Consider the following 14,124-nt stretch of genomic DNA (forward strand, 5'->3'; position numbering starts at 1 on the left):
AAATAACGGGTATTTACTAAGTAAAACTTAAATTAAATATGGATATGGATATTCATCCACGGCCAACTCCAAGGTAAACGACTCCTTGGCATACCATTAATCGGCTATAATCCCTCTTAAAACAGGCCACAAGGCCTATACCAAAAGATGAAGAAGAATTGTTGGGTAATATATCGAAAATTTAACACGGTTATTAAATTGAATTCTACTTTTTTTTTTTCATCCAGAAGATGAAAACAATTGTCTTTTTCGAAACTAGTCGTAAATAAAAATAAAACTCAATCAAGTGGATTGTTCAAGTGTTATAAAAATAAAAATAATCATGTCATTCCACAAAGTTAATGCCAAATCAATAAATAATAGAATTCTACTTTAATTTTCAAATATGTATATGATAATATGAGACGTGTATTTGCCTTATTAAGACATTATGAAACACTCCAACACTGTTTAATAATGTCTTTATAAGCCGAAACGCGTCACATATTATCATAAATACGTAAATAAAGTAGAATTCAATCCAATAACCGTGTTTAATTTAGGATATATTACCCAACAATTCAATATGGAATTCTACCAACTGTCTGCAGTTGCAATAAATTCTTCATCTATATTGAGATGTAAATAATTATGTTACATTGCTATAATTTTTCGCAAGGCTTTCGCACCATTTTTTTTTTCAAAAGTAGGACGTATTATACGACTACATTACTCGTTTCATAATTAAGTTTTTAGAATTAAAAGACTCCATGCATAATTTGGAAGTTTTCGTGAAACGGGGTATTGTATATACTAGTAATTAAGGAAGGAATTCTTTAGCCCACAGGAATTTCTTTACCGCAGACACAACGCTTTTCTTAATTAACGGTATCCTAACGACGTATTTTACATTCAAAAAGTCTCTAAATAGGGTGGTCTTTAAAATTCTTATAAAACTACAAAAAAAAGAATTTCATCAAATATTTGCATTTTTATGATATTCCCAATTACTAAAACTGGAATTCGGAAACGTGACTCTGTTGGTATATTATCATTACAACAAACATTTTTTAAAATAATTAATTTATTCAATATTATCTTTCCATTTTTATTTATTATTTATTATTGATATTTGATGTAAGTTTTACCTGGCAAATACCACTATTTCGTAAAATCTACATATCGTAGTCGTACAGGAGAAAGTGACCAACTAACAAAACGTAAATAATCGGGAGGGCAATTTAAGTCACTTTTGCTTGGCAACAAAATAAACGTCAATACAGTTAGTCATTTTTTACAAGTCAATACATTATATTTACAAGTTTAAAATCCCCAGGAATTTTTTTCCCAAATAGATTAGGGTACATACGACCCTTAAATCAAAAAGAAATGTAGAATTTCGTATTTTCGATAAATATAAATATATTTATTTAACTTTTATTACGAATGTAATCACAGCACAGATTTAGTTTCGACTGAATTCATAGCAATGGGGACAATCTTCCTGTATGAAATATTAAAATAATGATGTATTTTCTGGTTGACACAATAATGTAAATTTTAAAATAATGAGGAATTTTCTGGTCGACTGTAGGAAATATTAAAATAATGAAGAATTTTCTGGTAAACACATATCTTTTTATACAAAAACTAGTATTTTTTCAAAATTTAATTGATCTGCAATTAAATGTTTAGCTTTAGTTAGTAGCTATTATTTAATTAAAAATTAAATTATATTCTTAGTATAATTAAAATGTAACTTTGTTTTAAAATCACTATAAATATTTTATTATAACACAATTATAATGTGTACCGGTTTCGAAGCTAACCGCGTCTTTATCAAGACTGATTAATACTAAAACACCAAGAAGCGGTAAGCTTCGAAACAGGTAGACATTATAATTAAGTTATTATAAAATATTTATAGTGATTTTAAAACAAAGTTACATTTTAATTATAAGTTGGAAAATCACAAACTTAGTGCTTCAAATATAAATTATATTATATTCTTAGATTGAGCTTTTTGAAGTATCACGAAGAGATATCTCAAGATATCGGATAATTACTTAGGGTAATTAAATTACGTTAAACAGTCTATATTATGAGGCGACCTTAAAACTTTTCCAATTTATTTCGAATACTTTAAAGCAGATTATTTTGATTCAGCATTCAAGTTGTTTTAACAAACTTTTCCCATTTAATAAAAATATTTGAAAAATAGATCGTCCTAATTTTCAATCTCTCTATCGTTAAATGAAAAGAATCCACCAAAAATCCTTTTATTTTTCTCATTTTGCAGCTCTGCACTTAAAAAGTTTCTTCATAATATATAATTAATTATTTAAATATTTCATCAAAAATATGATAACAAATTGCAATAAAGTGCCATTACTGAGGTTTTCCGTGCCGAGGGCACATTTAACAATACTTGTTTTTAAAATACATACTAGTAAATTGTTTATGAATATTATGAAACAAAACATGACCAAATGATGCGATCTATTTCGGATCTATCCAGTTCCATTATCCATTTAAGAGTAGCTCTTTTATAATTAGTGCATTTTTTTAAATGACCTTTGTTATTCTTCCTCTTACTCCTCATTACTGAGGGTTGTGACCCTTGTTGAAGCAATGACTCTTCTCCAGTTATCCCTTGACTGCGATGCACGTAGCGCTCTAACCGTCGAGGTGCCTGCTGCTGCCTTAACTTGATCGGTTCATCGTGTGGGATCTTCCTTTCCCTCTTCCCCTCCAAGCTAATGAGCTATAATTGAGTTATTTTTTAATGAATCAAACAAAAGTAATTCAGTCGCTTTAACCTCATACCCAAATGTTAGGAAAAGAAGTAGAAAAATAAGTTTTTGATATTAAATACCACGTTTTCGAGGAGATATCACCTGAAAAGTGTATTAATGGCCGCAACTTTGACAGTTTATAAAAAGTGATAATATTAACTTGACTTTTAAATTTATGACCCAAGTTCAACGCCATCTTGTCTCAGGTGGCGGGTACAAAATGGATGCTGTTAGTTTTTTAAGGGTCTAGTTGTAAACTGTGGAACTACGTAATATATAACTAAAAAATATATTTTAATCAGACAAAACAACACCAAAAAGTAATATACTAACAATACGTATTTATGTTAACACAATACAATTATTCAGAACATTTTGAGTGTGTCCAAATACTTATTCAGAAATCTGGGTTTCTTCACTTAGGAGTTATTTTTTACATTTTAACATCTCAACCTTGATGAAGAAGAAGAATATGGATGTCTACGTATTTACAGGGCTTACGACCTGTAACAGGCTGGTAATTACTTTATGCACTGTAACATTCACCATTCTACCCATGATAGACAACCACGCTAAGCACGATTTTTAAAATTCTATATATTTTTATATATAGATTTTTAAACCAACTAACTAAATAACCATCACGCCGCTTCCCCGCAGGGGTAGGCAGAGAGAATCAAACGCCACACCACTCTGTCTTTGCAAACATTCTTCGCCTCTTCTACATTCATGCATCTCTTCATACATACCCGACGATTATTACGATGTGATTGTGCCAAGTTATATCCAGAATTCAGTAAAAAATTATGCACAAAATTTAATTGCATCAAACGTTACCAGAGTTTAAATAAAATGAAGTGCCGGACTATCGAATATCCCGCCTTAAACTAGTAAACCTTGTAAATACCCAGACTTCCATATCCTTCTTCATCTATGTTGAGATCACAATACAAATAACTACTCGGTGGACAGACTCAGATTTGTGAACAAAAATTTGAACACACTCAACATATTGTCACAATAATCGACCACAATTGAATTAATCAATTTACGAGCTTCGTCAACCAAAATATTTTACCAGGATATCAGAAAAAGGTGGAGTAAATTCATCAAGCAATACGTGTTAGGAACAGGTGTAACAAATTGGAATAATCTAGTACTCGTGGGCGGCACATACCCTTAATATTTTGCAGAAATTCCGATGGCGACACTATGTCTCGGATCTCTACGTTTATTATTTTTCTCCTCTAGGTAAGAGAATTTTATATGTCAAATTTTATTAACGAGCCCAGATGTCGTAAAAATTCAGTTAGTTTTATAGGCGAATGGTTCGAAGGGTCTCCTCCTGCCCGCGGCTGTATTTTAACGAGATTATCGGATGGGTTATAAAAATACTTTATGGGTACAAATTTTTGTTTTTTTTTTTGTTGTTATATAATTCTTGTAAATTATTGTATCTTTACGTAAATTTTCCTTTATGTTTTTTGTATAAAGCATTGTTAACTTTGTGATATTGTAAAATATAGTATGGAATGGTTATGCAGTGCTATTTATTTAATATCACCCTGGACTGATTATGCCGTACTATTTATTTGATATTACCTTACTGAAGCGCAGGAGTGATCACCTTGCCGTCATGTAAGTAACGATCATTCACATTCGTTTGAAAATGCCATAACTAGGCAAAACAATTGTCACAACATTATTTGTAATGTGTTTTTCTTAATAAAATACAACTTAGTAGACTCAAAAAATCTGTGTTTAATTTAAAAATTAATACACAAATCAAGAAACACTGCGTCAGTACGATGCAGTACCCTATGCGCCATTGCGTGCAGGTAAGGGTTAGAGTAATGATAAAATGTGAGAATAATATCGGTAAATTTATGACATCTCAATAAAGATGTAAAAGAGTATGGAAGTCTTTTGACCTGTCATAGGTTGGTTGAGTGATCACTTTCCACACATGTAACATTCATGAATTCTACACATGATAGACAGCCGCACTATTCAAATTTTTGAAACTCGTAGATGTACTTGCATTGATCAATCTCGTGACGTAGCACAAATCGCTCACTCCTTTCAAAAACGTCATATATAATATTAAAAAAAAAGATTTTTTAGGAGATCGTTTTTAAAGTTTAAGAATATGATGAAATGTATAAAAAATAAATATCAAGCCACTTATTGAACTTTTTACTGTGCAACAAACCTTTTTAGGTAAAACCTGAAGGTTTTTTTCTCCATTTGAAAAATATTTAGTACTTATATTGAAAAAATAATTAAGCAATACCTTTTCTTCAAAATGCAAAAACAAAACTTTCTGCCCTGTAGCGGATAAATATTAAGTTAAAAATATGCCGCTTTTACTGTGATAAAGTACATTTCGAAAACACGCACAACTGACGATTTTTGAAGATTTTTACCCGCTACAGCGCAGAAAGTGTTGTTTTTGCATTTTGAAGAAAAGGCATGTTTTAATATTTTTTTAAATATACTTAATATTTTTCAATCGGAGAAAAAACCTTCAGGTTTTACCTAAAAAGATCTGTTGCACAGTAAAAAGTTCAATAAGTGGCTTGATATTCATTTTTAATACATTGTATTGTATTTTTGAACTTTAAAAACGTTGTCCTGAAAAATCTAGTTTTTTGATTTATGACGTTCTTGAAAGGAGTGAGCGATATGACGTTGTTGAAAGGAGTAAAGCTCTGTAAATACTCAGACTTCCATATTATTTTTCATCTATGTTAAGATCTCAAAATGAAAGATAATTTTATTGTTCTCACACAAAACAACGTTTTCATTTTTCAGAAAGTTGAAATTGGCACAAAGCGCCTTCCAATGAATTAAAAATGTTTTTTCCCGTCATGTCTGTTTGTTTTATCTTCCGTTTAAGCCGCTAGCTTTGGACGTAATTCCATTCCAGAATGACACGTTAAACGGAGAAATGTACGAACGTAAGGTTGGTGTTATTCCGAAACATGTCTGTTAGTGTAACATTTACACATCAAGTCACTTGTAGTACGTGGAATACTCTGGATGGATATCACAGATGAGCAATAAGCTAGTAAAAAGTATAAAAATCCTCTAGTGCACAACTTTGATATCTGCTTCACCCACAATCAAGGGTTGATGGTTTTAAGAGTGAACAATAAATATGAAAGTAAATTACTTCAATTTTCAATTTTCGTCCGCCTCCGTAGTGTAATGATCAGCACGCTCGGCTACCGTTCTGGAGGTCCCGGGTTCGATTCCCAAGGGGGGAAAAATAAATGTAAGTGATTTTTTCACTTTAATATTTATTCAATATTGACATGGACTGGTACCTAAAGCGGAGGGCTGATCACCTTTCCATCATGTGTAAACGATCAAGATAACACTGCGTTTATATGACACAGTGCCCTATGCACCATTGGGGTGCGGATAAGGGTTTTATTATTATATTAAATTACTTCAATACTTAATTTGTGGACGGTAGAGGGCAAACAACAATATGGATCAAAGGCAATATAAAGGAATAAGTAATTATTTATATGAAAATGTTTAAATAGTTTTTTTATGAATTTTATCTTTCTTTATTGTGTGTATATTATGTCAAAATAGATATTTAAAAAAAAACTCCACCGACAAGGCACATACTGTGGCTTGGCGAATTCATGAATTAGTGAATGTTGCACGTGTGTAAAGTGATTACTTAACCAGCCTATGACAGGCCATAAGACCTGTAAACCCCAGACTATCATATTCTTCTTCATCTATGCAAAGATGTCAAAATGTAAAATAACTCCTTTGTGGAGAAAATCCAGAATTGTAAACGAGTATCTAGACATACTTAAAATATTGTAACTTTTTTATATTTAAAGAATACTGTTTTTAGCATATGTTTTATGTTTCGTTAAAATATTTTATTATTGATTTTTATATAATGTATATATAATAATAATAATAAACCATATCCGCTCTCTATGTGGAGCATATGGAGTCCACAAACTGTCTTCAGGCTTTTCTGTCGGCTGCAAGTCAGATCCGCGTCCCGAAGTTCTGACGAGAACTGCCGACGAATCGTCAGCAGTGGTCGTCCTGGGCGGCGCGAACCTGATGCCTTGTAAAAGAGGCAAGCTTAATTAAGGCTCTCAGGTGGCATGCGGAGTACATGGCCAAGCCAACTGAATCGCCTTTCTTGACGACAGTTGTGACCAAGATTTGCTGCGTCCTACGCCTTATTTCTTAATTCCTCACAAAGTCAAACCACCGCACGCCTAAAATTCTCCGCAAACGTCTATTCTCAAAGCTTAGTACACGGCTGCTCTGGGCCCTTGTAAGGTGCCATGTTTCACTGCCGTATAAGAGAACAGAAGCAATGCAGGCATTGTATAGGCGGCATTTAGTCTTCACCGAGTATAAATCCGATCTCCAGACAGCCTTCATACTGTTAAATGCGTACATATATTATGTCAAATTAACTTAAGAGGCTTGTAGACTTTACGTCAAGGTTCCTACTCAAAGAGAGAGAGAGTTCCTTACCTAGGATGTAGGAATATAATTTCCTGTGAGATTTGAGAAAAGAAATAGAAGAGGAATACTACATGTAAGAACTAGCTCTTTCTTACTGAGAACCATCTAAGACATGCTGATCTGTGTGTTTTGCATTCCGAACATTTGGCGAATCGTTTGTTCAGTGCAGTCAGCAGATAAGAGTTTATATAATTCGAGAGTACTTATTTAAAAGCATTGTTGTTTACAGCAAGGGCGAAGGATTGAGGATATTTCAACGCTAATGGACACGTTTCAGAATAACACCCACGTCAGAGACGAGAGAACAGGATTTATCCTGCCCACATCTTTAACATCTGAAATCCCGCCATTTTAACATCTCGTCGTCCGCCATTTTGTTGAGGCATCCTCACAAGGCCAAGACGCCTTTATCTAAAAGCGATATCTTAGATTTGTATCTGGAAATAAATTCACTAACTTCTTTTGTCTCAAACAAAATCAAACATTTTGAAATCCTTTTACTTATTGTATATTTCTTAATATTATCTTTATATCTTCCTTTCTATACTCTCATATTTTATTAAAACGAATAGGCTTTTTGAACAACAATACATAATTAATCATAATAAACTATTCATTACATTATTTTTTGACATCTCATCAAAGTTGAAGAAGAATATGGAAGTCTGGGAATTTACGAGGCTGAAGACCGTCATAGGCTGGTTTAAGTGATCACTTTACACAAGTGTAACATTCACCAGTTCTACCCATTATTGATAACCACACTACTCAAATTCTTGGATGTTCTATATATGTATATATGAACCAATTTTGAAACATTGTTCTTGAATCACTAGAACTTCACTAGAGACATATATTGGTGAGATGAAAAGAAGCTTTGTTTTGAGCAGAAACTCTTATATTTATTTTTATTTTTATTACTTCGTAAAAACCACTATTTTTTAAATGTATTGTGACCCGTATTTCGATTTATTCTGTATGAAATGATGCGAAATGAATCGTTTTAAAAACGTGGTTTTTACCAAATAACATGTGAGTTCTCGGCACTCTCTATGGTTGAGTTGAGTTAGTTTTTATTTATTTAGAAGAGATCTTAAATAATTAACACGTATGTATGAGGAGATGCATAAATTTGGAAGATGCGTAGATTGTTTGCAAAGACAGATTGGTGTGGCGTTCTATTATCTCTGCAAAAACCCTGAAAGCAGGGTGATGGTTAGTTTGTAAGTTAGTCAGTATAGGTTCTTTTATACTAAACTTTTTAATATTAATTTTTGTTTTTAAAGAAATAAAACGCAAAGCGTCTACGTTTATCGGCTTGTCGGTAGGAAGGATAGTAAGGATAGGGTAAAAACACATTATAAACACTCAGACCAATTGAAAATAAAATTTTCCTAATTTTATTTCGTAATTGGCGGGAATCGAACCCGCGACGCCAGTTTCACAGTCGAGCGTCTACCCAACTACACCACGGCACCTAATATTGTTTTCCATGTATTTCTAGCTCTCTAAGCAGAATGCTTACACATTCTGCTTCACCCATTTCCACTTACTACCATCGTTCTATCACACTCTTGGAGAACACATGGAACATTTTCTACTATCTTATGTTTTTCTTCTTTCTTTTTTCAGGAAATGGCTACATCGAAGGAACGGAATTGGATGGATTCCTCCGCGAGTTCGTGTCAAGTGCTAATGTGACCGACATCAGCCCGGAAGTGAGTAATTTTTCATCAATTTTACTTTATATTGTCAATTGTAGAATTACAGCTCTCAATATGGAAACAAATATTACACATCTCCTTCTCCGTCTTATTTCTCATTACTGAGGGTTGTAACCCCTGTCGAAGAAATGACTCTACTCCAGTTATCCCTTGACTTAGTAATGTGAATCAAAATTTTCAAGAACCGGTTCGCTCTTTAGGTACTACCCCTACCCCTTCTACTATAAAAAAATAGTTTTTATATTTATTCATTTATTTGTTTTTTATTCTGCACATAAACAACATACACATAACTGAGAATGCTACAATTATAATAGTAGGTACAGATTTAAAAGTCTTCTTCTTTTTTTTAGATCCTAAGGATCTGTTTATGCCTCCGATTGTAGCTCTTGGGATGTTGACTCCCAGCTGTCTTTCCACCTTTTTGGAGGTCTGCCTGGGGGTCTGGGTCCTTCAAGGATTCGTTGAAGGGCTATACGTGGAAGTCTGTCATCTGACATTCTGTTAACATGATCATTCCAGAATCGATTTCGTTGTCGTCCCCACCTCACGATATCCTCCATTTTACACATTTAAAAGTCAATTAAACCTAATGTAACAATGTTATAGAACATGAATCATAATATATTATACGAGTATATACAAGCTCTGTAACAATGTAAGTATCTACATCCTACATGAAATAACAAAAAAATTAACAGAGTACATAAAAGAAAATAGCTAAAAAATAATTCAGTCAGTTTTATTTAAATACTATGCAAATTGCCTTTTGGTTGTCGTCCACATACTTTGATTTCCTTTTATAATTCTATTGTCATCAGCTGTGTGGTTACATATTCTTAACCAAGTTTGTACTGATGGAACTGGGTCCCAGGTATCTAATGGGAGACCTATCAAATCAATCGTGCTCCGATACATGATCTTAATCGGAATATTGTGTGACAACAAAGGTTTAAGGACCGGTTCGGCGAACTGAAAAAAAATTAGGAACCGGTTCTTGCGAACCTGTCAAAAGGACTTTGAATATTATGCAATAAAGTTGTACAACCTGCATCCATTATCTTTAAAGATATTAAAAACACCAACCAAATATATAAGAGCTATTCATAAATGGATAATGGAAAGAGAAAAAAATCATTCGGTCATGTTATATTTATGTGATTGTAAAAACATTTTTTTTTCACTACAATTTTATGAATAAATATGATTAAATGTGCCCTCGGCACGGGAAAACTTAGTGAAGGCACATTATTGTAATTTATAATTACGGATATGATACAATAAATAAATAAATATTTATTGATTAAAAGTAATGATAAAACACTTGTATAAGACCACTTTTTTGAGTTTACTAATGTATCCACGACTAATATATTATTAGATTAAAACCAATATTTTGAGCTTTTCCACTTTATTTTTATTTGACCAGCGACCGGGTTTCGTCGTTACCGACATCATCAGACTGGTGGGAGGCTATACAAATTGTTATGTTATATATAAAACAAGGCAGGAGTTGATAACCATTTTTGTATAGCCACAATTTGTATAACCACAATTTGTATAGCCTCCCACCAGTCTGATGATGTCGGTAACGACGAAACCCGGTCGCTGGTCAAATAAAAATAAAGTGGTTAAGCTGAAAATATTGGTTTTAATCTAATAATATATTAAAATGCAATTCCATCACGAAGTGTCAGTGGATAATATAAATCTATCCACGACTAGTTTCAATATTAGTTTGTTTTTTCACCTGTCGAGGAAAACATCTGTTGTTCTCAAAACTAGCTGGACTTACTCGAAAAATGACAATGATCGATCGTGTTAGTTTAAGTATACTGTGGCAATCGTTTATTGTGATATTAATATTTTAGTACACCGTTGTCAATTGTATTTTATTATGATAGTAATATTTTAGTACTCAATGTTTTATATAATGTTACTAATATTAATAAATAAAAGAACCCAGAAAACATACACTTTTTAGATTTTTACGCTTACCTTATTAACCTCCCCTAACAAACTTGTTTATAAAATAATTTGTAAATATCTTAAATTTAATTTTATAAATATGTAAAAGTGTATGATAACTCACTAAAATAACTCACTAAACAAACTAACATCATACTATTTTTTGACATCTCATCAAAAATGAAGAAGAATATGGAAGTCTGGGCATTTACGGGGCTTACGACCGTCATAGGCTGGTTTAAGTGATCACTTTACACACGTGTAACATTCACCAATTCTACCCATTATTGACAACCACACTACTCAAATTCTTTGAAGTTCTATATATATGAACCAATTTAGAAACTTTGTTCATGAATCACTAAAACTTCACTAGAGACATCTATTGGTGAGATGTAAAGAAGCTTTTTACTAAGCAGAAACTCCCGGATTATAATCACACACATGAGAAACGCCAGAAAATACCATTTTCATTTTTATTATTAAGCTTATAATTTGACCAGATAATTTATTTACAACATTTTGAGTGTGAACAAGTATTTGGACACACTCAAAATGTTGTAAACTAACATTACTTATAAAACTAACCCCACTAACAGGAATACTTACACTTACAAGTCAAATGTAAAAAGTGTAAATAAAAAATAACTCGACACTGGCTATAACACCCAAGAAGTGTGAAAAGCCATCAAAAAGAAGAAGAAGAAGATTTTTACGCATTTACTTCTGAAATGAAAAAACGATTTATACGACAATGGAAGTCAATAAATCTTCTTTTCAGCTAATGGCTAATACAAACATTAAGAGTGCTGTAATTTGTATCGTATTTAGGACATAAAAGCACAACGCTGTCTCGATTTCTTGTATTTTATCTGTTGTCGTATCCTTACAAGCTTCCTGATAAACATATTAATCCTGACACGCCATTAACCCTTTTCAACCCAGATTAATTTTCGTTAAGATAAAAAATAATGTTTTACAATATTTTAAAAAACTGACGGGATTGATAACTTGAATGATTAAAATGAATGATTTTGTGTATACATATTTTTTTTTACTATTTGACATCTCAACATCGATGAAGAACAATATAGAAGTCTTATAACTTCCACACCTCTATGGTGCATAGGGAACTGCATTATATAAACACAGTGTTATCTTGATCGTTAACACACGACGGAAAGGTGATCAGCCTTCCGCTTCAGGTCCAGGGTAATACTGAATAAATATAAGAGTGAAAGAAATCACTTATATTTATTTGATCCCCCCTGAGAATTGAATCTAGGACCTCCAGAACGGTAGCTGAGCGTGCTGACCATTACACTACGAAGGCGGACTAACTTATAACTTAAGTTATAGTTAAGTTAATACTTTACACACGTATGGCATTCATACTTGTTGACATGACTGACAACCAAACTACTCAAAATTTTGGAACTCCTACATAATACGTACATGTTATTTATTTAATAAATAAGTGAAACAAAAAATCGAATAAACATAGGTAGGTACCATAAATGCCATCAGTGTGAGTTCATTGGAGCCATCCATGGTTGGTTTAAGAAAGGTTTTTTTTCGGCAGACCAAACTTTTTTATTTAAATAAACCAACCATATATGTCTCGAATGAACTCACACATAAGATTAATGCCATACGAGTATGTAGGAGTTCAAAAATTTTTAGTAGCGTGGTTGTTAATCATGGATAGAATTATGATCGTAACACATGTATGAAGTGATCATTTAACCAGCCTATGATAGGTCATTAGCCCTATAAATACCCTGATATCTGTATTCCTCTTCATCTTTGTAGGAATGAAAAAATGTAATCATTTTAATGTCGAAATGTAAAAACTCCTAAACGTAGAAACCCAGATTTGTGAACAAGTATTTGGATACACTTCAAATGCTGTGACTTATAAACATTGTGCCTATATAGCTTTTTGTTCTTCAACCTGTCCGGGAGTATGGACGTAAATGAACGTCTGTGTGAATTTTCCTCAAAGGAGTATCGACGTTAATGAGCGTCGAAGTCCGTCTGTCAGTTAGTGTGATGTAACTTGTTTAGCAATGACATCTGTGGATATTTGTGTGTAATCTTGTCATAATTGAAAAATACTTCGAATGGGTGTTTTTTTATTAAATTATTTTAACATAATTTCTTTCTTCATAATACATCGATGTTATGAACAAAATATTTTTTTTTAATTTAAAAAACACCCACTCCCTAGAGAAAGTCGGACATCAATTTTTGTACTCCCGGAGAGTACAAAAAATGAGATAATAGAATTGTAAGTAAATAGTTGGTAGAAGTAATTTCACGAAATCTCTGTGTTAGAAACCATACTAGGCCTCAAAGGGTTAATATTGGCCGTGTTAAGAGAACACTTTCCCGACATATTGCCCCTAAATCGTGAGGAAATGATGATAGCCTACCATATGTGAGTCGTTTTCCGTCTGTATGTGGGCTTACCGGCCTACGTTAAAATAAATATATGCTTTGACCTTCATTTTCCCATGCAAGCTTACGTAAACTGACTGTTTTTTTAACCATTGGTTATTAGTTTCTTGTTAACTACCCAACACGCAACGCAATATTAAAGTTTCATATGTTATAAGTGTTACAACTGAGACCAAGTCTATGTTTATATATATTATAAGTACAACATTTTTTAGTGTGTCCAAATACTTGTTCACAAATCTGGATTATCTCCAATTATAGGAGTATTTTTCATATTATTTTTTGACATCTCATCAAAGGTGAAGAAGAATATGGAAGTCTGAGCATTTGCGGGGCTGACGACCCTCATAGGCTGGTTTAAGTGATCACTTTACACACATGTAACATTCACCGATTCTACCCATTATTGACAACCACACTATTCAAATTCTTGGAAGTTCTATATATGTATATATAAACCAGTTTAGAAACCTTGTTCTTGAATCACTAGAACTTCACTAGAGACATCTTTTTCCGTCATAGGCTGGTTTTAAGTGATTCCTTTACACATGTGTAACATTCACCAATTCTACCTATTATTGACAACCATACTATTTTATAAAAATATTAAAAATAATAACATTTAGGATTTTTACAGAGTGTGTGGAAATTTTTGGTGAGTGTATTAGAATGTTTTTGAA

At 32.5% G+C, this 14,124-nt stretch overlaps 1 protein-coding gene across 2 annotated transcripts in view; it reads left to right on the plus strand.

Moving 5' to 3' along the window:
* The window catches only part of LOC148306664 (calbindin-32), a 171,113-nt gene that overhangs the window by 69,047 nt on the left and 87,942 nt on the right, over positions 1–14,124 (plus strand). For both annotated transcript variants that reach the window (XM_088264588.1, XM_088264589.1), the window contains exon 4: positions 8,925–9,010. In XM_088264588.1, coding sequence (XP_088120714.1) covers positions 8,925–9,010 — 86 coding nt within the window. The remainder of the gene's footprint in view (positions 1–8,924; positions 9,011–14,124) is intronic.

The sequence above is a fragment of the Brachycentrus maculatus genome, unplaced genomic scaffold (assembly GCF_059751285.1).
Source record: "Brachycentrus maculatus isolate JH-2025_06_01 unplaced genomic scaffold, ASM5975128v1 h1tg000234l, whole genome shotgun sequence".
Taxonomy (NCBI): Eukaryota; Metazoa; Arthropoda; class Insecta; order Trichoptera; family Brachycentridae; genus Brachycentrus; species Brachycentrus maculatus.